This window comes from Rhododendron vialii, chromosome 8a (genome assembly GCF_030253575.1).
Source record: "Rhododendron vialii isolate Sample 1 chromosome 8a, ASM3025357v1".
Taxonomy (NCBI): domain Eukaryota; kingdom Viridiplantae; phylum Streptophyta; class Magnoliopsida; order Ericales; family Ericaceae; genus Rhododendron; species Rhododendron vialii.
Genome location: NC_080564.1, coordinates 24,780,927 through 24,807,543, shown reverse-complemented (window position 1 = coordinate 24,807,543; position 26,617 = coordinate 24,780,927). Strand labels below are relative to the sequence as shown.

At 39.3% G+C, this 26,617-nt stretch overlaps 2 protein-coding genes and 2 pseudogenes across 3 annotated transcripts; 1 reads left to right on the top strand and 3 right to left on the bottom strand.

Annotated features, from left to right (window-relative positions):
• The first annotated feature begins 1,903 nt into the window (after positions 1–1,903).
• LOC131336509 (ribulose-phosphate 3-epimerase, chloroplastic) lies at positions 1,904–9,996 on the top strand. Of its 2 annotated transcripts, none has more exons than XM_058372381.1 (9): positions 1,904–2,174; positions 3,977–4,091; positions 4,446–4,586; positions 4,695–4,808; positions 7,440–7,518; positions 8,222–8,331; positions 8,405–8,461; positions 8,962–9,223; positions 9,767–9,996. In XM_058372381.1, the coding sequence occupies exons 1-8, from the start codon at positions 2,056–2,058 to the stop codon at positions 9,148–9,150; spliced, it is 924 nt and encodes a 307-aa protein (XP_058228364.1). In that variant the 5' UTR covers positions 1,904–2,055; the 3' UTR covers positions 9,151–9,223; positions 9,767–9,996. The 2 variants fall into 2 exon arrangements, with proteins under 2 accessions (XP_058228364.1, XP_058228363.1); XM_058372380.1 differs by having other exon boundaries at positions 8,962–9,245.
• On the bottom strand, positions 9,964–12,565 carry LOC131336508 (putative pentatricopeptide repeat-containing protein At1g74400; annotated as a pseudogene).
• A 1,324-nt stretch (positions 12,566–13,889) lies between these two features.
• LOC131299313 (small nucleolar RNA snoR100) lies at positions 13,890–13,986 on the bottom strand (annotated as a pseudogene).
• Positions 13,981–24,704, bottom strand: LOC131298690 (pentatricopeptide repeat-containing protein At5g61400). The gene is given in 3 exon segments (XM_058324167.1): positions 13,981–15,339; positions 23,938–24,128; positions 24,131–24,704. Coding segments are annotated over 3 exon segments (2,004 nt in total). The 5' UTR covers positions 24,585–24,704.
• Between the last annotated feature and the right edge of the window lie 1,913 nt (positions 24,705–26,617).

Genomic DNA, 26,617 nt, shown 5'->3' with positions numbered 1-26,617 from the left:
AAAATAATTTAGGGTTGGAATAGAACCGAACCTAAAAACTATGACCGGTCTCTAATTTTCTAAAAAACTTTTTCTTCCATGAGTATTTCTTTATTTGGAATGCTATGAAAGCAAGCATAAATCGCGAAGTTCAATCACAACTATTTTACATATATATGGGTCCTAGATAGGTGTTAAGCCTATATACTTGGGAGAGGATTGTGATTGGAATAGTAGCTTGGTGGTTGTATACCTTTTTTTTCCCTTTATAACCCAGGGTATTCAGGTCTTCATATGTCTTCGATGAATTTTTGAGAGATCAATTTTACCGAACTAGTGAAAGATCATTTAAATCGAGACAAAATCCCTGTGAATAAAACACTTTCTTTCCACTAGTCTTTCACTTGAATTTCTTATCAAATTAACGGATCCTTGACTCGAAACAATTGGTTGCATAAATCCTCTCTATTGCGTTGGCATTCAACAAACTCAATCCCCACGTAGGAAAGTGAAGCTTTTTTTGTTACAGGAAAAAACTACTAGTAACTTTGTTTGTAAAAAACCAACCTCCCCACCCCACACACACACCCCAAGAAAAATAATAAAAAAAGAAAAAAGGAAAGGGGGCCGCTATTAGCAACCTATTATTTTCTCTCTGCAATGCTTTTAAAATTTAATAACATGATTGAGACAAAAAAATAACCTAATGTGTGAAGACTAATTTATCCCTTACCCTTCTTTCTCAACCGTCATCTCCATCTTCCTCCTCATCACCGCCATCGTTGTGACCCCCACCACTGTCGTCAGCATTTTTGTAGGTAACTCTTGAGCAACATCTTCCTAGATCAACGGCGGTGCTCTGATCAACATCTTCCTATTTGCATATCAGTTTGCAGTGCTCTGATCGACAAAGGGTAGATATGAATGGTGGCAAGGCAAGGCATAGATTGATGCAGTAGCGGGGCTCAGAACAACGATAGTGATAAAGGGTCTAATCTTCCTCCACCGTCATCTCCATATTCCTTCTCGAGCAATACAAACAAACAAATCACAACTTTTGGTAGATAACTCTCGAGCAATACTAAGTAATTCGGAAGTTAATTACCGAATACAATCATATTCGAAATTTAAATTCCGAACAATGTTCAAAAACTCAACTTTCATAATTTTTGAAAACCAACATCCGATAAACGTATCTAAAATTAGATTTGAACTTCCGATTTTAGTAGCGGTTTTTAGGACTTAAGTTTCAAACAAGATTCGAAACTCAACTTCCGAATTCTTTTGATTATTTCGAAAGTTAAGTGTCGATTTGGGTAGCAGTTTTCGAAACTGAATATCCGATTCAGTTGTGGACCAGCACAACATAAAGTCTTCCAAACAAATCGTGGTGGAGGTCATGGCAGAGGAAGATCAAACCCTCCACAACTACAGTACATCTGGGCCAACAGTTTTATCGATCTGAATTAGCACAACTACAGTACTACTGGTGGTTGTGGTGGAGAACGTCGTGGTGGAGGAGGATGTCGTGGTGGTGGTAGTTATGGAGGTCGTGTTGGTGGTGGAGAGGATTTAAGAAGAGGGGTATGTTGAAAAGTTTTGGAAAATTTATTGGGTTTTGTGAAGTAAGTTGTGTTTGTAAAAGCAATAAGTCTAGGAACACGTCAACCAACCACGCATCTCTTACATATGTGGAGATCTTATTTCATAATTAAATATGCGGCACCTACGCACATGTAAGGATGTGTGGTTGACGGGTTGTATGAAGGAATTAGGTTGTGCAGAGTAAATAGTGGAATGCGAATAGCGGCCGGAAGGAAACTATGTAGAGAGGCCAACCATTTGAGATAAGGAAACCTTCCCACCATCTGACACGTGTCAACCCTGAAGTTTTATATTGGATATTTCTCCAGGATTTTTCGCGTCATTTTCCTGGGAGCTGAAAGATTGGTTAGCGGTAGAGCGTCGAAGAAAATCCACCGACTGATCAAAAAAAAAAAAAAAGAAGAAAATCCACCGAACGCTCTCTCTATCTTACCGTTAAGGCTTCACCCATAATCCTAAAAGAGAGGGAGAATGGCAACAGCTTCTTTGGGTTCGTCAACTCTTGTCCAGTCGCAGGTCAGGGGGTTCGGTGGGGGATTTCGGCTTCAAAAGCAATCCCTTTCTCATTCCAATTCTTTCACCTTTACAAGGTGCGATTTTTTGGTCTTTCAAAGGTCTGCTATTTACTTTGACTTCCCCTTGAACTGCTTGAATTGCTCTCCTGATTAGGTAATAATCCTGTGAAGTTACTCTGCTTTAATGGGATTGTTCTTAAATTGATGAAATTTGAAATAGAAAGCTATGTTCTTGAAAGAATTAATAAGTCCGACGTTTTTGTGTATAAATGGATTAATGGGTTTTCCCCCTCTTGTCCCTTTTCTCTTTTGAGTTTTGCTCATCAAATACTATTAGTTAATATCCTGAATTTGAATTCATATAATGGCTGGCTCACGATTTACTGCGAGAGGTAGACAGAAATTGCCACAGGCCTGATAATTCTACTCCATGTCATCTCCAAATTCTTATTTTGAGGAGAACCAAATATACCGAAAAGAAGATATAAATTGGGCTCCGTTGGAATAGACGTGGATTTTGAATAAAGTGATTGTGTTCGATTACAACAAATGTATATGAGGTGTTCTTTCGCTGGGTAATTTTATGTTATATTAACCATAGATCGAAATATTGAACGACGCTCAATTATTACCCCAAGGAGGTAAACAAAGATGATGGTAGAGTGAACCATTAAAACAAGAGATATAAGATGTTTCATCATAGGTGGCTGTGAAACTAGATAGGAAGATTAACTAGAGGTGGAAGACATGTATTTCAAGGGGAGCCTCGTTAAGCTACAATGCTTGATGTGAAGTATGCAAATCACTGGTAGTAGAAAGTAGTCGTTTCAAATCGATCATGATATATGCACTATTTTGGTGAGAAAGATATGTGGAACAACAATTCTATATTATCCACTGAACATTGTTCCCAGCTTCAATATGTTGTTGAGTAATTTATAGTGGTTCCCTAAAGCCCAGAAAATTACATGCATCGATCCATAGTCACCAAAGTACCTATTTAACTTAGTCAGTCGTGCCTGTAACCGGTTGCAAAGAGTGTGATGACTTGGCTTTACCCATATATTGCAGTGTTACATAAAACTGATAAGAAGCAATCCCATAATTCGTGGGGTGCATGCAATAAAAGTTCATACTCATATTGTGTCCCACAACATACTTGATACTGGCTTCTGGGGGAAACTCATATTTTCAATGTAGAGACAAACTCCACGAGCGAGAAAAAGTGGTTGGATGAGACTAAAGAGCAGTTGGCCCACTTCACTGGCTTAGTGCATGATCTTTGCCTGCTGGCCGGAATAACAATAACTACCATCACGTACATAACTGGTTACTTTATGAACTTTCTTCTTTTCTTGACTTGCCGTATTCTTTCTTTCTCCCTGAGGAAACTGGGGTGTTTTTAGGTATTACAGTGGCTTTGAATGACACATTCTAGAGTATATCACTTGAAGGAAGTTCTTCACTTACAGAAACCGTTTACATTTGAATAGTTCTCCCATTTGTGTAGGTCCACCTCATTGTCGTGGGTTTTTTCTTGCTCCTTGTGATAGTAGTCCATGTCCAGGAGGAGTTTCCAGGATCACAGTGGAGTGAATGTGTGTGTGAGAGAGAGAGAGAGAGAGAGAGAGAGAGTGGACAGGTGGGTGGGTTTATTTTTGCTCTCATACATTGGCATGGATAAGCTCATTGTTCTATCGGACCCTTGCTTAGACTTTTATGTTTGTAAGACAGTAGGACTATTTTTTTACCTTGGCATGTAACCTCACAGACATTGAAGTGTCTCTAATTTCTTTACCTCATGGTTCCGGTTATTTGTGCCTGATCTTGCACTACATTTCTGACATGGTTTGCTTCACTTTCTTTTTTAAATCCAGGAAAAAGTTCAGAACTATAGTCACGGCAAGCTCTCGGGTGGATAAGTTCTCAAAAAGCGACATAATTGTTTCTCCATCTATCCTCTCTGCTAATTTTGCAAAGTTGGGAGAGCAGGTTCTATTTCACATATCTGATCTATGCTGCTATAAGTGCTAACTCAGGGTATAGGGCCAGGAGCATCATTTTCATTTTTAACATAACTTGCTGGTTTTGTGGTATTGTATTCCGTAAGCTTTTTCTGTTGTTGTTGTGTGTGTGTGTGTTACTTTTACTGCTGGCATTTAGAAATTGCTAAAGTTCTAGTATCCTACAATCCTCGAAAGTTACTTTCCCATTGTGACACCATTTTTCCAAATACTCTGGTCGTTTGCTTTGGTCAGTGATGCTTAAGACCATCTTTTAATTTCAATATCTGTTTTTCATCTGGCAGTAATTCTTTGAGATGTAGCTTAACTTCCATTTATCTAGGTAAAAGCAGTGGAGTTGGCCGGTTGTGACTGGATTCATGTTGATGTTATGGATGGTCGTTTTGTACCAAATATAACTATTGGACCTCTTGTGGTTGATGCATTACGCCCTGTAACAGACCTTCCATTGGATGTACATTTGGTATTGTTCAATGTCATGTTATTCTTCAGTTTCATCTCCTAGTTAATTTGTTTTTTGGCCTACATTTGTTCTGACTAGAGTTTCTAAAGCGAATGAGTAATAATGCAGATGATTGTTGAACCTGACCAGCGAGTTCCTGATTTTGTGAAGGCAGGAGCTGACATAGTCAGTGTCCATTGCGAGCAATCTTCCACCATTCATTTGCATCGTACAGTTAATGAAGTAAGATTTTTCTGAACTCATGATTCTGTAATCTTCTTGTACTAAATATTAATGTGATTAATGTTTAATGAGGTTCTGAAAGGAAACGAGTGTGAGGAATTATGCATCTGTGCTTTGAAAATCTGAGAGAGGTTCCTCTTCTGTTCATGCAAAGCATATACCAGAAGGTCGGAGATCATTATAGGATACTAGATCATACAGTACATGCCAAGAGAGGGTTAGATTGCAGAAGACTTGGTGGGTTGTCATGATTAGGCAAATGAGGGTCTCACATCTTCATGGTTTACTATATTACCATCAGGCTTCTTTGAGATGTAGGTTATATAATATTCAATCGTAACTTTCAAGTTTATACTCTTTGGCGTTGTTGAACTTATCCTTATTTCTTACATCACAATTTAAAGTCCTTTCGCATGTATTCTGTAGGACTTTAAAACACTCCTTTCTAGAAGTTAGAACTCTCATGAAAAAATCGATAGTTATTCTTGTAAGAATAGATATTCAGTGCTTATAATCAAATCATTGTCGTAATGCTTGGGAAATATGTAAATTGGAATAAAAGTAATAATTGAAGATGGGGCGCTTTTGTCTAATTAAAGTGGAACTAGTCACTTTTCTGTTTCGGTATATAACTATATAAAAAGTAAAAAACTAAAGAGCTCTGATACCAAGTAGAAAACATAGGAGCTCTGATACCAAGTAGAAAAACAAGAAACGAGAGAGCATATGATGATTTGCTATGTTTGGGAAGCACAGCGGAATACATTGGAATATAAGTGTGTGTAGGAGATAACAAAGAACATAAACGGAGATGTACAACCCTCGGGTTGTACAGAGCTCCCAAAGAGCAAACGTGCCTAAACACTCAACAATATACTCTTTATGTATTTTCTGAAGTTAACTGAGATATTACAAATTGACTCAAACACATCTAGAATTTATAGGACTCACCTATCACGTATCTAGTCATGTACGCAAACCTAGACAATAAATAGATTCATGAATGACCCATAGAAAACTAAGTACATGAATCATACTAATTAACTCTTGAACTAACAATTGACTCTTGACCCTTAAACTCCACACACACATCAAGATACAAAATACACGTACCTTGAACATACATCGAACACACATAGACTCTTCATGTACCATACACATGAATCTCTACAAACGATGTATCTAACATAGTTAGCAATTCTAAATTAATTTCAACAAATACAGAAGCATTGTTTTCTCATGGAAGCAAGAGAATTCCTTTTCTGTGAATTTATTTACCCCTCAGAATAGGTTAAATTTTAGATCATCAATTTGCCTTGAAAAATCAAAACAATGCACAGCCAGCTCAAGCATTTCTGCTCCTGGTTTACATGTTTTACCCACAGCATGCACTGGCTTAAGGTTGTTGGTGAGGACGGAGGAACACCTGGAAACATGTACAATGTCACCTTTAGCATAATGGATGTGAAAAGTAAGTTGGGTTTTGCAAGCCTTGGAATGGCAGTGGGGAAACTCTTCATCTTTGATATATGATCACTATGAGACAGAGTCAATATAACTGGTTCAATCAGCTACTGCTAAAGCTAATAAATGGTACCATCAATTGTCTTAACATGTGTTGTAATGATACTAGCGAATGTTTGAATCATTCTTTTCTTCAATTTTGCTAGAAATCCTTGTATGCGATGCTTGTTCCTCTGTAAGTGGAGTAAGTATTTACGGTTCCACTGTGAAAGCAGCAGTGAGATTGAGTGGCAGCCTATAGTACTGTTGATCATGTAACCTCAAATGACGAGCTTTTTAGTCAATGTGGTTTTTGTCCTATGGTGGTTGGGGGTGGGGTGGAGAATTGGCTCCCAATTCCTTCTCCAACTATGGTCAGAGCATGCTTTGGTGGAACTGCCTTTAGTGGGACACATCTCTAGCTATTCTATTGTTGTCCCATCAGTTTGCATGGAAGTCGATGTGAAGCATTGGCCATCTGATGTTCTGAGTGGCTACTGATTGTTCTGAGTGGTTACTGGTTTGGGATTCAGTTAGAGAATTATCCCAAATGTAAGTGGAATATTGCTGGGCATCTTCCTGTTTTTTCTTTTTCTTTTTTCTTTTTTGAATAACTGGCGATTTTCATCTTGCAACCTGGTTAGTTGTAATTGCATTGGAAATACGATTATTTTGTCTCTTTATCCTATATACATCAAAGTCATGTCATACCTTATCAGTGTCCTAGAGGTGATGACTGGCCCTTCCCTGTCTGGAGAAATTTAAAGTGGGATGTTATCTAAATTGTCAAAACCTTCTTGTCCATTGCATTTACTAGGATAGTAGAGGAAGCGAAGTGGCATTTCTGGTAGGAATTTTTTCTTCCTTTTATTCAGCTGTAATGCTTATCGCTCGAGATTGACTTCGATTATAGTTTTGTTTCCAGCTTGATATAATTGAACTCCTCTTCCGTTTTTTTTTTAATGCTGTGTGCATGTAATGCTTGTGACACATATTTCACTTCTCGTGTATACCTATTTATTCCAGCTTTGATGTATTCACTTTGCGTTTAGTCCTAAATGGAGATTGCTCTCTATTTTGTTTCACCAATTATTTAATTTGACCACTCTAAATGTTCTTCTAATTCAGATAAAAAGTCTGGGAGCCAAAGCTGGAGTTGTCTTAAATCCTGGTACCCCGCTAACTGCCATAGAATATATCCTTGATGGTAAGATCTGCATCTTTGGCAAGGTACTTTTTGTAGTAAACTATTCACTGACAACTTCAGGGATTGATCTTCTGTCATCACTGTTCTTTCCTTGATAGTTTGTTGTTCCATCTTCAGAGGTGTGGGTTCATATCGAGGTTTGATTAATAGACTAGATGCTAAAAATAGCCTTGTCTTAATAAGATTAAAGGCGATAATGGGGACCACCGGTCCCGAAGGGCGTAGATGAACAAGCATAACGACAAATCGGTTTAGTTTAATGAAGAGATCTGGACCTGATAGGCATCAGAGAAGCGGAGTAAAATATGTGTTCGGTTTGGGTTTTGAGGGAGGTTTTTGGGAGTAATGAGTGGAAAGAGAGAGAGAGAGAGAGAGAAAATTTATTGGGGACCGTGCACATGGGTTTTGAGACCCAAAACAAACAAGGTCTTGGTGTTCAACTGGAACATTCTATTATGTGGATATTGCATTCCTTTATTCTCATATAAATTAGCAGTCATACTCTACCTTACTAATCTAATGTAGCAAAATTGTTTACCTTTGGTGCCTACTATGTTTGATAGTATCCAGGCCACCCTACACTTTCAGGTTAAAACCTTTACAGAGAAAATTTGAGTACATGAACGCCTTCATGTTATCATTTAGGTTCATTAGTTCGCATGGAAAGTAACTGTAAGAATGATCTCCTTTTGCTTGTTAACAGTGGTTGATCTGGTCTTGATCATGTCGGTGAATCCTGGATTTGGCGGCCAGAGCTTTATCGAGAGCCAAGTTAAGAAAATCTCAGACTTAAGAAGATTGTGTGTAGAGAAGGTATTGCATTCGCATTTGTATGGGCAGTTCATTTAAAGAAATGGAACTATAACATTCTGTCTTTGTTTTGCAGGGAGTGAATCCATGGATTGAAGTGGATGGTGGAGTTGGTCCCAAAAATGCATATAAGGTTTGTCATTCAGAAACCACATGGTCCTTTTTGTTATGTGGAGATCTGACCCTTAACTTGGAGGATTCGTCTATTGCCCAAGAATACCTATCTTGCGGTTACTCTTTGTCCATTTCAGTCCTTGTACTGTAGATGCTCCAATAATGTCTGGATGGTGCGTTTAGTCTCAGGATTATCTCATTTTATGGGTTAAAGACATGGTATGGCAGAATCTGCACCACACTTCTCAAATGTCATTCTTTCCCAAAAGTACATTTGCAAGACCAATTTGGACCTTCCTGTTTTCTATTCTTCTACATTGAACACTGGAAGTTGTATGGTGCTTTTTCAAGGCTCACTAAATGGTCTTTTATCCATTTGAAGCACTACTATGGTTAAAAAAAAATTTAACTGAAAACTTATAATCATTGCTAAACAGTGTTAAACATGTGTATCCAGCAACCCCCTTTTGTGCAAGTAGGAAATTGTTTTTGACATAGTCATTGTTATGGTTTTGGCAGGTTATTGAGGCAGGAGCCAATGCTTTAGTTGCTGGTTCTGCAGTCTTTGGAGCTAAAGATTATGCCAAAGGCATGGACAGCTTCGATGATAAGCTCCTTGAAACGAGAAATTTTATTGTACTTTTATTGCATACTGTATATGAACCATTGCATGTTGAATCTGTGTGTAACAGCCATAAAAGGAATTAAAACCAGCAAAAAGCCCGTTGCTGTCGCAGTATGAAGTTTGAAGTCGGAAAGATTTTACTCAAGTCAATGTGTGGTTCCATGCCCTTACTTCTCATGTATGTTGTTCAGTTTCTGTGAATTCCACTATTTCTCTTTTCCCTGGCAAAGGCGGTCAGGTATTTGGCATTAAAACAGAAAATCCTTGCCAGGACTTGGAAACCACCCAACAAATTGATGATAAAAACATAAAGGTGATTTGCTGCTTAGAAGAATAAGAGCTATAAAAATCTGAGACATTGATATATTGATTCTAGAGCATCGACTTCCTGTCCAACTGCTTCTAGAAAAACCAAATTAGAATCATTTTTATGTTTTACTGAAAACAAAGTTGTCATTTTGCTAGAATTCTTCTCCCAATAAACCCAATTCAGTTGGTTTCCTGATGGTTCTACGTGCGCACGGTCACAATTGTCCTCAAACAAAGAAAGCCAGTGAAAGTGGAAATCAAACTCCTTGTCAAAACATTACACCTTTTGTCATTGATAAGTTTGAGCATTTTTGTAGAATGAAGGACAATTTAAGCTGTTACTTTTAATTTCTTTAGCCTGGTCTAACATGATTATGTTTGTGCTCGCAGATTTAACATGCACAACCAGCCGAAGCAGCAAATTGCTGGTATTTTGTTGTAGTCGGATACAGAATCAATTTCTCTGCTGTAAGAGATGACATTAATGAGAAACATGAATTCTGAGTGCTAGTTCAATACAATTCCCTGTAGCATATGTACATAGGAATCCAACGTTTGAACTGTGCTCATCCCTGTAATGATATTATCCATCAGTTTCCAGCTATTAAAGCATTTTCTTATGTGGATTGTGTACTGGACTTCGACGGGTCTTTTTTTCCTTTTTTATGTTGCTTTTCTGTTCTTTCCTTCAATTATCTACTCTCATTGCTTATTGCTATAAAACAGCAGTATCTTGATATCAGGTATCTGTTACTGAACTAATTCTTGTTTGAATAAGCCGGAACTTATGTTGTACATGGAATGCGAGGATTAACTTCTTGGGTAATACATTGAGAAATTCTATTCCGCAAGAACGCCCAAGGAAGTGTGATTCTATCGTTTTTTATATCCTTGCCTGTTTATTGCATTGAAGCATACAACCCTTTTTCCTTTGCCAGTACTTGAAACTTGCCAGTACGAAATAATTTGCCGGCTTCTTGCCAGTACAAAATTCTTTGCCAGCTTCTTGCCAATACGAAATACTGCATTTTTACTACTTTAAGAATGCTGTCATTTCCCAAGCATTCGTACCCATTACAAATAATGCTCATCAACTTGGACCATGTCAAAAAGAAGGTACTTAGACATCTTGTCTGATTTTCTTCAAGCACATTTACTATAGTTTCGGTTCTACGATGAGCTTTCCATCCCCAACGGCAAGTATGCGTGAGCTTTCATCATTTCAATCAAGTACTCAAGGACCTCATAAATTTCTATTTTCAAAGGATGATCATCATCCGCAGTGACAAACTCGTTTATCAGACTTCCAACTTCAATTGAACTGCAACCAGGAGCCCTTCGTTGCTTCATCTTCTCTCTAACACCTATCTTCTCATCCCACATACCTTTAGCAGCATAAATATTGGACATAATGACATTCACGACTACCCTCCAATTCAAGTACTCGCACACGAGCTTCTGCAGCCAGGTCAATGTTGCCCCTAGTGCCACAAGCACCTAATAAAGTCCGCCACAACACCGCGTTCGGCTGGACTGGCATATCCATAATAAGGTCATAAGCTTCTTGTAATAACCCACCTCTGCATAGAAGATCTACCATACAACCAAAGTGAGAAAGCCTCGGCTTCACACCGTAATCTTCAATCATGCTTTGGAAATGCTTTTTTCCATCTTCCACCATCCCTGCATGACTACAAGCCATTAGAACTCCAATGAAAGTGACATCGTTTGGGACAATTAATGAACCACTCCAAGAATCAAAACTCCTCTTTTTCGCCCCCGCTCGTTTGTTTTCTTCTTTCATGGCTGCAAAGAGTCGCAGCGCTTCCTCAGCTTGACCGTGCAACGCATGACCCACAATCATTGATGTCCAAGTTGTGACATCCTTTTTCTTTGTGCAATCGAACAAACGCCTGGCAGTTTCGATGTCCCCACATTTTGCATACATGTTTATCAAAGCATTGTCTAGGCTCAAGTCTTTACTGAGTTCTTTTCTCTGACTAACGTAAGTGTGAATCCATTCTCCCATTTCCAAAGCCCCAAGATCAACACACGCAGAGAGGGCAACGGTTAGCGTAACTTGATCAGGCTCAACATTACCCATCTGCATTTGCCTGAACACTTGAAGGGCTTTGTTGGGCTTCTGGTTGTCAACATATCCAGAAATCAAAGCGGTCCAACAGACGACATTCTTGGTGGGTATTTCTTCAAACACATGGTGGGCATCACCAATATTCCCCAAAGCAGAGTACAAGTCAATGAATGAGGTTTGGAGGAAAATGTTGGTTTCAAAGCCCAAGATAATGACAAGGGCATGCATCTGTTTCCCTTCCTTGGGTAAGGACTTTTGGATGCAAGCTTTGATGACAAACAAGAGGGAGAAGCTATCAATTGAAGAAATGCCTTTTCTCAATAAGTCTCTAAAGAGCAAAAGAGCTTTGGTGGTGGAATTGGACTTGAGGTGCCTTTTTAGGACTTGGTTGGGTCTTGGTGGTCTATGGTTGGTTTGGAAGAGGAACTTGGATTGCTTAGTGGTTGAAAATAACTTGGCCAACTTATTTTGGACAAAAGGGAAGCTTTTCAAGAATTTGAATCTCATGATATAGTCAAAACAGAGAGAGAGCATGGAGTGTCATTCCTTCATGCAAAAATATCAAACTGGTTTTATCCCATTTGGCTATTTGTATATAATTCAATGAATATATAAGTAACAAATGCTTTTTTCGAATATATAGAGTTTTTTGTTTGGGTCAAGCTCCCTCAGTACCCGCTCATCTACCGCATCCCTCAGGCTCACAGTGATGAGCCACTCCGGTCATTTTGTAAGTCTCACCTAAAAGAAGATTTCGGTCAAAAACTAACTTGATGGGACATTGATAGGTATATAAATGATCGTTGCTTGTTTTATAACAATGGACGGTGGATATAACACCAAACGGCGGTGAATATAAAAATAGATCGTATTTTGTTTTTAATGATTTTGTTCATGTGTCTGTTCAATCAAGCTAATCATTTACAAAAATAATCATGATTGCAAATCATCATCAGCTCATTTCACTACCAAACAGGAAAATAACTAGACCAACAAGACGAAAACTCGGTGATTTTCTTGGCCGACATATGATTCACTTGATGTAAACATAATTTAAACTCCGCTTGGTGCAGAGAGGAAGCATTTTTGGTGTTTTAGCGAGGGGGGGACAGATAGAACACCTTATTGTATGCCTATTCATACCAATATCTCCAGCGGCTTCCCCATAATAAAGTCTTCATCTTCAACGAAAAGGCACATGTAAAGACTTCCACAGTTACTGACATTACAAAAGACCTCGTTACATTGATGAAGCAATACTAAGATTGATGGAGCAACAACGATAAAATAGTTCCTCTCAAGTTTGCAAGAAAGAGACTGTTCTACGGTTTCCCCGTGCCCCCAGAGAAGTCCTCAATATTTGTTTGGACGATGCAAATTCTCTTACCACAGCTGAGCTAGATATAACAGTATGACCCTTATGTTCAATAAATCAATATATTTGCTGAATCAAAGTACCCAATAAATCATGTAAATATATTTCCTGAACACTTGAAGCTATCCGATCCTCAGTCCCTTGAAAACCCTTATGGAATACAAGATTCATGAGAATCACAACTGGATTTGTCTACGTAACACAAGCAAGTATACACAGGTAATGCAACGGAAATACTCTAGTTTGAACTGCACTATGAACTCAACAGAACCTTGTCACAACACGACCGACTAGAATATCCAGAGACTTAAAAGGTTCAACCTGCCCTTGTGAATACCTAAAATCAAGAATAGAAGTTCAATCAAAGTCTGAATCTATGAGAACCGAAGAATTTTCAATCATTTAAAACATCAACTATAAATAACTCATTTCAGCTCCGGTACAATAAAATTACAAGATCTCTGTTTTTACACATGTTTTTGTCTTCAGTTACAAAAGACTGGCTTGATTTACCAAAGAATACAAACCATCCTTCGTGGGTCTTTACTCTATTGTGCAATACCCTAGCATGATTGCTTCACTTATGACTTACCCTCCAGCAAAGCCAAACCTACTTGTCTTGTCTCTGTCGAACATTAGAAGGGCCTCTTCAGTTAATGCGCTTGACAATTTGCATTCTCCAGTTACCTTAAGAAAACTTTCTTCGTCAGCTGATGTTAGAATTCATGCATTCCTCCATCAACAATCAATAAATCAACTATCTGCTTTTTTTTACACCTCCTTAAATAGCTCATTAGTCTTGTTAAAGCATTGAACTCAAAACCAATTGGCAATGAGTGGAGAGGCTGCTCAAGTTCATATACTAGTTTTGGAGGTTATAATGAACCAATGTGGGACAAGTTCTAACAAGTATTCTGGAGGATATCAATCTTCTTGTCAAAAAAATCATTGTCCAAAACTCAAGTTATAGTCCCCATCTGCCACCAAACCATGGCTTACGAAAGATTGTGCTACAGGGAGTCCTCGACACCAAGGGCCTACAAGGACGTTTTGTTGTAAAACCATGCCCCCAAATCAAAGCCAAATGGTATCAAAGAGGGCAGGCCTAGAATTTATGTGCACATTACCATGCTTTCTTCATTGATAGTCCAAAGCATCGGTATGCAAAATGAGAGCTAATTCAAGATCTCCGATCTCTCGATAACCTTTAACCAAGACCTGATATATGGTTGCATTGGGCATGATACCCAGCTTTAGCATGTCGGCTTGCAACATCAACACATCAAACTTATGCTTGGCCTGAAAATGACCCTGAATAATGAGTGCATAAATGAGCACATCCATTTTCACATTAAAACGACGCATGTCGGAGAAAAACTTACTAGCTTTGAAAACCCGACCATCCTCACACAGAGCTTGAATCAAAGCTGTATACATAACATGGTTTGGAGCACAATCGCCACACTCCACGTGAGCCATTTCACCTTTAGTAGTGGCAGCTCCAGTTTGCTCCAAGAAAAGTTTAATTGCATCATTAGTTCTTCCCTCCTTGCATAGTCCATCAATCAAACAACTAAGAGTAAATGCATTAGGTGTCAGGCCACTTTCTAGCGTCTCCTTGTGCAACCGGAGAGCTTTTTTTGCATTATCATCTTTAAAATGTCCACCAATCAAAGCTGTATAAGAGACCACATCGGGCACGAAGCCTTTGATTACCATCTCGGTATGAATTCCCACGGCGGCATCCATTCTCCTTATCTTGCAGTAACCATCTATGAGGATAGAGAAGGTGAGCAAATTGGGCTCTATACCCTTCTCAGTCATTTGAGAGCTTACCTCCAGAGCCTTCTCCATATTGCCTTCTTTGCAGTACCCGTTTATTATTGTATTGTATGTCACAGAATTTGCAAGGATTCCCTCTCTATTCATTTTTTCCAACAACTCGTGTGCTTCTTCCAATCTACCAAGAGCACAAAGACCCTTTATAAGAATGCTATAAGTAAAGACGTCAGGTGAAATATCGTGCCTTTTCATCTCTGCATACATATCCATTGCTGCAGACAGATTGTTCGCACTAAAATAGCCGTCAATCAAGCAATTATACACAAATACATTAGGAACAACACCAAACTTAATCATATAAACAAAATAATTTCTGGCAGCCACCAATTCACCCGCTTTGCAGAGCGCATCAATTAAGACACCAAATGTAACAACATTAGGCAGCAAATCAGGACCCAGCATTTCCCGATAAAATTCAATTACTTTGTGCACATTGGCCACTTTGCAATACCCATCCATTAGAGTGTTGTAAGTATACAGATTGGGTAGCACACCAGATTCCCTCATCATCCTATATGTACATTCTGCTTCAGACATCTTGCTCTCGTTACACAGACCACGTATTACAGTCGTGTAGATCACAACTGTCGGTTTGATCCCCATCTGAAGCATTTCATCAAACAACATGCGTGCTTTCGGCATATCTGTAACATCCTTTTTAATTGAGGTGCTTAAATGTTATATTTAATAACCTAAAGGGCTAAAGTGCAATTTTTTTTAAAATTGGTGCATGTGTGCCGTGTGTTTGTGTGAGGTGGAGTGTGTGTGTGTCATCAAAAGGGAAAGAAAAAAAAACAGAAAGGAAACCCATCAGGGAGTTGTTCCAACGTGGAGAGAGAGAGAGAGAGAGAGAGAGAGAGACGGTGGAAAGAAGAGGTGGAAGGGTGATTGAAACCTCAATTCAGTAGGTAATTTTCACTCCCTTTTTGCTTAAATTCGTGTATAACAAATGAATATGCATAACTGTGTTTTGAGCAGAATTGAATCTGTCCTGTTTTTGATGAATATTTCTTGTTGACATACCGATCATGTTATTTTCTGATAATTTTACCGTAGGTGCCTCTATGAGTGTAGTTTATGCTGTAAAAATTTCAGAATTTTCTGAATAGTATGGAAAAAGATAAAAATCTTCAACCGGGTTGCAGTCAGATTCGCGTCTGGGCAGACAGCCCAGACACGTGTTGGAAAAACGGGCATAACTTCTTGCTCGGGTATTGGTTTTACGCACCGTTTCTTGATTCCGAAACTAGACTTGTATATCTTTCTGAATCTGTAAAGATTGTGCCTTAGTTTGGTCTGAGAAAAAGCAGTTTTGGTTCTGAAGTTAATAGTTTGGTGATTCTGAGATTCTGGGCAGGTTTTATAGCTGTGTTCTTCATCAATTTTGTCATAGTTGAATATGCTTACCGACTATGGATGCTATTGAGTCTTAAACCTTGATCAGTTGGTGTTGTTTTGGCGTTGGAAATATTGGAAAAGATTAAGTGTGTGATTTTTAATGAGCATTCGATCGCAGACTGTTCTGCTGGGTCTGTAGTTTCTGTTTTAGATGTGTAATTTCAATTGAGCATATCTTAGTCATTCGGAGTCCAATTTGGGCAAATTTTATATCCAGATTGATGTACTAGAAGTCTTCTTGCCAGTGGTGGTGGTCTTGTAGTATTCTTTGAAACCTATAGAATGCTATAGTCAGACTTCGATTTATGGTTCTGCTAGAAAGTGTGTGTTTATGAGATTTTCGGCTTTGAAGTACAAATTGGTGAATTTACTTCTTTGTTTTTGGAATTGAACTTTGAGCTCATATGTGCGGAATATTTGTTAGGTTCGGAGGCGACAACGAGTACCGCAGCTCCACGTAGGGAGTGACTGCGTTGGTTTTCTTTTTTGTTGGAGACCGAGGTGAGTGTTCGATTCATAGATGTTCTTCATTTGGATTGAACTTGTGATATTGAACTGTGACTTCGTGTCGATGGGCAATAACGGCCAACGGCCGGACTTTGTGTCGAGCCTTTGACTTTGTGTCGATTCAATGGCTTTATGCCAAAATTATGACTTTGTGTCGAGCTAGTGACTTTGTGTCGGATTAAAGACTTTGTGTCGATTATTTGCTTAATGCTTAATTAATGATGAACTTGGATTTATTGTCTATATTGAACAACATCCATGTCTCATTTACACTCTTGGAACTCGTTTTGGGTTCCAGTTTTGCAGGTATAGGTCGGTGTCCACTACAGGTCGCGTTTTGCATTTTGTGACTCGCTCGAGAAGTGCGTAGTTGAGGCCTGTGGGAGTCCTTGTCTCCTGGCCCGTAGATGATTTTTGCTTAGTTTAGTTTTGGATATTAGTTGGTTATGTTTATTTCTTGACAGACTTCCGCTGTAGTTTGTAAATGACAATCATTTTTGAGATGTAAATAAAATGTGGCTTTTAAACTTCAATATTTAGTTATTCTTGGAATTGCTAGTAACTGGCTGTTGTTGGGCTGTTGTCGCGTGTCGTATCGGGATAGGCCGATGAGGTGCTATTCCGGAACGGGGCGTGACAGTTTTGGTATCAGAGCCTAGAATTATCTAGATTCTGAGTGTCGTTGAGCGAGTTGTGGTCTAGTAGTGGACTATAGGAAGTTGTTCCTTTTTGTTGAGTCGAGTTTAGTGTTAGTATATCTAACATGATGAAAATAGTATATATTGTTGCTGTTGTTTAATTGAATTGCAACAGGGAAATGGAAAATCAAGAAGGGGAAGCATCTTCTCATCCAGGGCAAGGTGATGCGATTGGTGGGGTTGCACCGATAGGAGTTCAGGCTGGGGCCAGAGACATAGAAAGGCTTTTGGCGGCTATAGCACAGTATGTTGAACGACAAGCTGGAACTCCAATTAATCAGAATGTCGGATTGCTAGAGAAATTCAAGAAGCTTTATCCAACGGAGTTTGAGGGTACTTTCAAACCTCAAGAGGCAGAGGATTGGCTGAAAACGGTGGAGAGGGTTCTAACAGCTATGGGAGTTACTGACGAACAAAAGGTGACCTTAGCAACTTTTACCTTTAAAGGGCAAGCTTTAATATGGTGGGAGGCAAGTCAGAGGTTGCTCTCAGCCCCATTACCCAATGTTCAGCCACCTGTGCCACAAGTGATTACATGGACGAGATTTGTGAAGGCCTTTAATGATAAATATTGTCCTGAGATGTATCGGTTTGCGCAAGAGGCAGAATTTATCAATCTTAAGCAAGGGAGTATGTCGGTGGCCGAATATGATGCCAAGTTTAATGCTCTTTCAGCTTATGCTACGCATATGGTGGATACTGAGGAAAAGAAGGGCAGACGGTTTAGAAAGGGACTGGAGGATAATGTTCGAACCAGAATAACGCCTTATAAAGAAAAAGATTATGCTGATTTGGTTGACATGGCAAGCCAGATTGGCAAAGATGTTGAAGAAATGTTTGAAAAGCGGGAACAGACTAAGAGGAGCAAAATTGCAGCCAGTCAAGTTAGGCAAGCAAGCAAATCTGGTGGTGACTACAAGGGTGGAAGCAAATTTCAACATTTGAAGGGGCAAAGTGATTTCAAACAACAAAGTGGACAAGGGCGAGAGGTGAGTAAGCAAAGCGTGAATAGGGAAGGTGGATCAAGTGGTCGAGGGACTTTCTTTCAGTGTTTCCGTTGTGGTTCTCCTGATCATCGTGTTAGAGATTGTCCGGAAGCAGGCAAGGGAATTAAATGTTACAATTGTGGTGAAATGGGGCATATGTCAACACAGTGTCCAAAATCCCGTGCGCCGGCAGCATCGTCAGTTGGCAACGTTCCTGTTGGACGCGGAGCTTCGAGTAGTTCTGTTGGTCGTGGTGGCGGAGTGAGTGGTTCTACTGCACCGGGTAGGGTGTTTGCTATGACACGACAGAATATTCAGGCTACTCCAGAAGTGGTGACAGGTACCCTAGTAGTTTCTGGTATTTATGCACAAGTTTTAATTGATCCAGGTTCTACGCATTCTTTTGTGTCGAACGTGTTCAGCATGCGTTTAAATAAACCTTGTGTGCTATTAGACACTGCTTTGGCGATATCTACCCCCATTGGAGAGGTAGTGATAGTTGGGGTGTCATACCCGAATTGTGTGGTGTGTGTTAATGATAGGAAACTAGAGGCGAATTTAATTCCTTTAGTTATGTCTGATTTTGACATTATTCTTGGCATGGATTTCCTATCAACGCATCATGCATCTCTAGATTGTTTTAATAAAGAAGTTGTATTTAGAATACCAGGTGAGGCGGAAATTAAATTCTATGGTGATAAACATGGTCCTTTGAATGGTATGATTTCTGCATTTAAGGCAGCAAACTTGTTGAGAAAGGGATGTCGGGGTTATCTTGCTTTTGTTGTTAACACTGAAAAGAAACCACTAGAGTTGGCTGATATTCCTATTGTGAATGAATTTCCGGACGTGTTTCCAAACGAGTTACCGGGAATTGTGCCTGATAGGGAAGTGGAGTTTACTATCGAATTGCTACCAGGGACAAATCCTATTTCTATTCCACCTTACAGAATGGCACCAGCTGAATTGCTAGAGTTGAAGATTCAGTTGAAAGAATTGGTGGATAAAGGGTTTGTACAATCGAGTATTTCACCTTGGGGAGCACCGGTTCTTTTTGTGAAAAAGAAGGATGGTACCATGCGTATGTGCATTGATTATAGGCAGCTGAATAAGGTAACAATTCGGAACAAGTATCCTTTGCCCAGAATTGATGATTTGTTCGATCAGTTGCAAGGGGCAGCCGTCTTTTCCAAGATAGATTTGAGATCGGGGTATCATCAGATAAAAGTGAAGGACAGTGATGTGTCCAAAACAGCTTTCCGAACGAGGTATGGCCATTTTGAATTTTTAGTTATGCCTTTTGGGTTAACTAATGCTCCTGCGGTATTTATGGATCTAATGAATAGGGTGTTTGAGCCATATCTGGATTCGTTTGTTATTGTGTTCATTGATGATATTCTAATTTACTCTCGGAATAAGGAGGATCATGAACGGCATTTGAGAACCATATTGCAGACTTTGCGAGAGAAGCAATTGTACGGTAAATTGAGCAAATGTGAATTTTGGCGTGACAGCGTCGTATTTTTGGGTCATGTAATTTCCAGGGATGGTATTTGTGTTGATCCGAAGAAGATAGAAGCAGTGGTGAATTGGGAAAGGCCAACTAATGTTTCTGAGATCCGTAGTTTCCTTGGCTTGGCAGGGTACTACCGAAGGTTCATTCAAGGCTTTTCTGCTATTGCATTACCCATGACAAAATTGACAAGGAAGGATGTAAGATTTATTTGGTCTGAAGAATGTGAAAACAGTTTTCAAGAGTTGAAGACAAGATTGGTAACAGCGCCAGTGTTGACTATACCGAAGGGTAATGAGGATTTGGTGATATACAGTGATGCTTCACATCAGGGTCTTGGCTGTGTTCTAATGCAACGGAGTAAAGTTATTGCGTTTGCGTCGAGACAACTGAAAAATCACGAGCGTAACTATCCTACTCATGACTTAGAGTTGGCGGCGGTGGTTTTTGCTTTAAAATTGTGGAGGCATTACTTGTATGGGGTGACTTGTGAAATTTACACGGACCACCAGAGTTTGAAATATTTATTTATACAGAAGGATTTGAATTTGAGACAAAGGCGGTGGATGGAGTTAATCAAAGATTATGACTGTTCTATACACTATCATCCGGGGAAAGCCAATGTGGTTGCTGATGCTCTGAGTCGAAAGACAGCTGGGAGATTGGCTTGTGTTCAATGTACACGCGTTGATATCTTTACTGAGTTGGCTATGATGGGAGTAAAGCTGGCTTTAACAAGAACTGATGCTTTGATAGCTCAAATTAGAGTGAGGCCTGTGTTGATTGATCACATTCGAGAGACGCAGTTTGAGGATCGAAGGTTGAGGGGATTCAGAGATCAGGTGAGAAAGGGGAAACGGAAAGACTTCACGATTCGGGATGATGGAGTGTTAATGTACGGGAATCGGTTGTGTGTTCCTAGGAATTTAAACTTAAAGATGGAAATTCTGGAGGAGGCTCATAATTCACCGTATGCAATGCACCCGGGAAGTACAAAAATGTATCGGGATCTTAGAGAACATTATTGGTGGTATGGGATGAAGAAGGAGATAGCTCGGTATGTGGCTTGTTGTTTGGTGTGTCAGCAAGTTAAGGCAGAACATCAACGACCGGCAGGTTTATTGCAAAATCTTCCTATACCGGAGTGGAAATGGGAGCATGTGACAATGGATTTTGTGATAGGTTTGCCGCGTTCTCAGAAGGGGTACGATTCCATTTGGGTGATTGTGGATAGATTGACAAAATCAGCTCATTTTTTACCAGTTAAGACTACGTACACTACAGATAAATATGCTCAGATTTATGTTGATGAGATTATCAGATTGCATGGGGCGCCTGTGTCTATTATTAGTGATAGAGATCCTAAGTTTACTTCTAGATTCTGGGCTAGTTTGCAGCATGCCTTGGGTACTTCTTTGAAATTCAGTACCGCTTTTCACCCTCAAACGGACGGGCAATCTGAACGAACTATTCAGACTTTGGAGGACATGTTGAGGGCATGTGTTCTTGATTTTAAAGGCAGTTGGGATAAATACTTGCCGACAATGGAGTTTGCTTACAATAACAGTTACCATAGCAGCATTGGCATGCCACCGTTCGAAGCGTTATATGGCAGAAAGTGTCGGACTCCTATTTATTGGGACGATGTGGGAGAAAGGCGTATATTGGGACCGGAATTGGTACAACAAACTGCTGATGGTGTTAAACTCATAAGAGAACGGTTGAAAATTGCGCAAGATCGACAAAAGAGCTATGCTGATAAAAGGAGGCGAGATTTGGAGTTTCAAGTTGGTGACCGAGTATTTATTCGTGTGTCTCCTTGGAAAGGTGTTGTACGTTTCAAGGGTAAGAAGAAATTGGCTCCAAGGTATATTGGGCCATATGAGGTCATCGGACGAGTAGGAACAACGGCGTATCGTTTGGCTCTACCAGCGGAGTTGGCACGATTACACAACGTCTTCCATGTTTCAATGTTAAGGAAGTACATGCCAGATCCATCTCATGTCTTGGGTACGGTACCGATGGTACTAAAGGGGAACTTGACCTATGTAGAGGAACCAATTCGGATTTTGGAGCGAGGGGAACATGTCCTTCGTTCAAAAGTAATACCGTTGGTGAAAGTCCAATGGCGTAATCATTCAGAGCGGGAAGCTACGTGGGAGACGGAGGAGTCTATGCGAAAGAGCTATCCGTATTTGTTTGAATTTGGTAAGTAATTTCGGGGACGAAATTTCCTAAGAGGGGGAGGGTGTAACATCCTTTTTAATTGAGGTGCTTAAATGTTATATTTAATAACCTAAAGGGCTAAAGTGCAATTTTTTTTAAAATTGGTGCATGTGTGCCGTGTGTTTGTGTGAGGTGGAGTGTGTGTGTGTCATCAAAAGGGAAAGAAAAAAAAACAGAAAGGAAACCCATCAGGGAGTTGTTCCAACGTGGAGAGAGAGAGAGAGAGAGAGAGAGAGAGAGAGACGGTGGAAAGAAGAGGTGGAAGGGTGATTGAAACCTCAATTCAGTAGGTAATTTTCACTCCCTTTTTGCTTAAATTCGTGTATAACAAATGAATATGCATAACTGTGTTTTGAGCAGAATTGAATCTGTCCTGTTTTTGATGAATATTTCTTGTTGACATACCGATCATGTTATTTTCTGATAATTTTACCGTAGGTGCCTCTATGAGTGTAGTTTATGCTGTAAAAATTTCAGAATTTTCTGAATAGTATGGAAAAAGATAAAAATCTTCAACCGGGTTGCAGTCAGATTCGCGTCTGGGCAGACAGCCCAGACACGTGTTGGAAAAACGGGCATAACTTCTTGCTCGGGTATTGGTTTTACGCACCGTTTCTTGATTCCGAAACTAGACTTGTATATCTTTCTGAATCTGTAAAGATTGTGCCTTAGTTTGGTCTGAGAAAAGCAGTTTTGGTTCTGAAGTTAATAGTTTGGTGATTCTGAGATTCTGGGCAGGTTTTATAGCTGTGTTCTTCATCAATTTTGTCATAGTTGAATATGCTTACCGACTATGGATGCTATTGAGTCTTAAACCTTGATCAGTTGGTGTTGTTTTGGCGTTGGAAATATTGGAAAAGATTAAGTGTGTGATTTTTAATGAGCATTCGATCGCAGACTGTTCTGCTGGGTCTGTAGTTTCTGTTTTAGATGTGTAATTTCAATTGAGCATATCTTAGTCATTCGGAGTCCAATTTGGGCAAATTTTATATCCAGATTGATGTACTAGAAGTCTTCTTGCCAGTGGTGGTGGTCTTGTAGTATTCTTTGAAACCTATAGAATGCTATAGTCAGACTTCGATTTATGGTTCTGCTAGAAAGTGTGTGTTTATGAGATTTTCGGCTTTGAAGTACAAATTGGTGAATTTACTTCTTTGTTTTTGGAATTGAACTTTGAGCTCATATGTGCGGAATATTTGTTAGGTTCGGAGGCGACAACGAGTACCGCAGCTCCACGTAGGGAGTGACTGCGTTGGTTTTCTTTTTTGTTGGAGACCGAGGTGAGTGTTCGATTCATAGATGTTCTTCATTTGGATTGAACTTGTGATATTGAACTGTGACTTCGTGTCGATGGGCAATAACGGCCAACGGCCGGACTTTGTGTCGAGCCTTTGACTTTGTGTCGATTCAATGGCTTTATGCCAAAATTATGACTTTGTGTCGAGCTAGTGACTTTGTGTCGGATTAAAGACTTTGTGTCGATTATTTGCTTAATGCTTAATTAATGATGAACTTGGATTTATTGTCTATATTGAACAACATCCATGTCTCATTTACACTCCTGGAACTCGTTTTGGGTTCCAGTTTTGCAGGTATAGGTCGGTGTCCACTACAGGTCGCGTTTTGCATTTTGTGACTCGCTCGAGAAGTGCGTAGTTGAGGCCTGTGGGAGTCCTTGTCTCCTGGCCCGTAGATGATTTTTGCTTAGTTTAGTTTTGGATATTAGTTGGTTATGTTTATTTCTTGACAGACTTCCGCTGTAGTTTGTAAATGACAATCATTTTTGAGATGTAAATAAAATGTGGCTTTTAAACTTCAATATTTAGTTATTCTTGGAATTGCTAGTAACTGGCTGTTGTTGGGCTGTTGTCGCGTGTCGTATCGGGATAGGCCGATGAGGTGCTATTCCGGAACGGGGCGTGACAATATCTCCCTGATTACAACACGCATCAATCAATACGCCATAAGTCACAACACTGGGCGATGCTCCTCGCAACATCATCTCCCCGTAAACTTCCCACATCAAATCAAACCTACCCTTCTTGACAAACCCATCTAAGAGTGCATTGCAAGCCTGCATTTGTGGCAAATTGCCAATTTTCCAATAAACCCATACGCCTCTTCAACAAGACCCATTTCGGATAACGCAATAATTAGCACTCTAAACACATTGGGAGCGAACTTGGGGGTTTCTAACCGGCTAAGCACGTTGAAAACAGACAAACAGGAGCGATGGGGTTTTCGGGTCTGTAGGAGATTTTCAATGAGGTCTTTCATCAAACACCTTGCCTTCACGTAGAGTTTGGCCCTGGTTAAGACGTGAATGATGGCAGAATAGGCCCAAGGTTTCTTGGCTGCGTGGATTTGGTGGGAAGCTCGGTTGAAGATTTGGAGTGCTTGATTTGGGTTGTTACAGTTAAGGATAGTGTTGGTGAGATCGGATGCAAAAGGAGAAGAAGGTGAAGATGAAGATGAAGAAGACGAAGTTGAAGATGAAGGTGATATTGGTCTAGTGTAGATTAGAGATTTTCTGGTTTTGAGTGGGGTTTTAGGAGGGAAAAGCTTCGACATTGCTCAGCAGAGAAGGCGTTTCCAGTTGGGCATTTTACAGTTTCTGCTAACGGTCTTCTAAGATGTCACAACGTCGGACTCAGGTACTATCCAGTTTTATTGTATCTAGTTTCGTCCAGCTTTGACTTTTGTGGACTCATTCCAGGCTCATAATAACTATCGAAATTGTTCATTTTATAGCTCGTTGAATTCATCAAACACTGAAAAGTTACAAGTTTATTGGATACCGATCGGTTACTTAGGCTCTGTTTAATAAAGTTGTCAGTTTTTTTGTTTCTAATTTATAAAAAACAAGAAATGATTTTTTGTTTATTTATTAAAAAATAAAAACATAAACATGTTTGATGACCAAAATAGTTTTTGTTTATTTATTTCTTAATCTGCCGAAAGTGTTATTAAATCAAAGGAAAATGCAATTTTTGTGTTTCTAGAATTTTCGTAAACTATTGGAATTAATTATGTATTTTGTAAACAGAAATAATAACACAAACATATTTATAGTGCTTGCTTCAAAAAATATCGAAAACAAAAACTAAAAAATAAAAAATAAAAACTTTTCAAAACGTGGCCTTAACAAAAAACAAATGGGTTGGATTCAGTGTGCACAATACATTTGTTTCAAGAAAATTGTGTTCCGTTAAGTCATCGATTGGTACCCAATGACCTAGAATCTTTCCATGCTTGAAGAATTCAATGAGCTCTAGAAAATGAATGGTTTCGATCATTATCGTGATCCCCGAATGGGCCCAGAAGGTCCAAAACATAACGGGACTGAATGCAATAAAACTGTACAGGATCTGAGTCCCACAACATCGCCAGTCCGATGGAGATCACTGTGAGCTAATTGATTGGCTTGTGTTAATATGGATTCCTAGAGATTTTTCTATTTTCAAAATAAAAAAACATCACCAAACTAATTTGGCAGATGTAATCAATAAAAATATCACTAATGTAATTTGGAAGATGAAAAGTAGAAAAAACAAAGTAGTTTATTTGCTTCATATTTATACTTTTCCGTCACTAATATAATTTGGAAGATAAAAATCTAAATTATAAGTACGTGGCCAGTTTGGCCTAAAAAGAAAAATCTGGATTTTTTTCTCTATTCAAATTTTTTTTTTTGCGTCAATTTTTTTTTACGGATTATTGATTCGTCTCGCAATCTAAAAATTAAAAAATCATCATCAAAATTTTGAACAACTCTCATCGTGAACTAAAGACATAGATTTGCTATGTCAGGCTCCCGACCGCAATTCCGTCTGGACATCAACAAATAACATATCATATCGATAGTGAACTTCTAGCACCATGTTTAATGACGTCTGGAATAAGTTTACCATCTCTCTCTATTAGGATTATCTTTTCTGTTCACAAATTAAGAAAGAGAAGCTAGCTTACCAAAAAAAATTTAAGAAAGAGAACCCTTGCTTTGTTTGGTACAGAGATGACAAGCTAGCTTAGCTACACAAAGGAAGCCAAAGCTGGTGTGTGGGTCAAGAAAAGGAAAGAAGACGTGTGATTGTGAGCAAGGAGTATTACAAAAAGATCCAAACTAAAAACGGCATTACAGTTATTAATTAAGTTAGCTGATTACGGCAGTTGAAGCATTTTTACAATCAGTTGTACAGGTCAGCTTACGTGCATTTTAAGTCGTCAACTTCAACTAATCTTAGGGGGCCATAAAACCCATCGTTTACTAGCCCCGTTGGGGCACATCCGGAGTAAATGCTCCGTTTCGATTGATCGTAAAGGAGTTAATAGCACCTGAAAAATTTCAAGGAAACAAACCTCTATATAAGTTTCAGGCCTTCAACACCACACTGTTGCGATACACTAAAGCAACGAATATTACCTTATACTACTCGTGTTCGTTATCCAATTGGTTTTCTGCTTTCCTGGGTGTTTCGTTGGATTCGGTTCGTGGGTTGGGAATTCGGATATACGTACGGTTGGGCAACGAATATTCTACGTAAAATTTCCGAAGTATCCAAAAAAAAGAATATTCTATGTACGTGCATGGACGGCAGTGGTGG

What these genes read in the sequence shown, in the direction of transcription:
- LOC131336509 (XM_058372381.1), top strand. Translation starts at nt 2,056, where the DNA reads ATGGCAACAGCTTCTTTGGGTTCGTCAACTCTTGTCCAGTCGCAGGTC. An exon ending in TTGCAAAGTTGGGAGAGCAG is followed by an intron (nt 4,092 to 4,445) that starts GTTCTATTTCAC and finishes CCATTTATCTAG; the next exon opens with GTAAAAGCAGTGGAGTTGGC. An exon ending in GTCCCAAAAATGCATATAAG is followed by an intron (nt 8,462 to 8,961) that starts GTTTGTCATTCA and finishes TGGTTTTGGCAG; the next exon opens with GTTATTGAGGCAGGAGCCAA.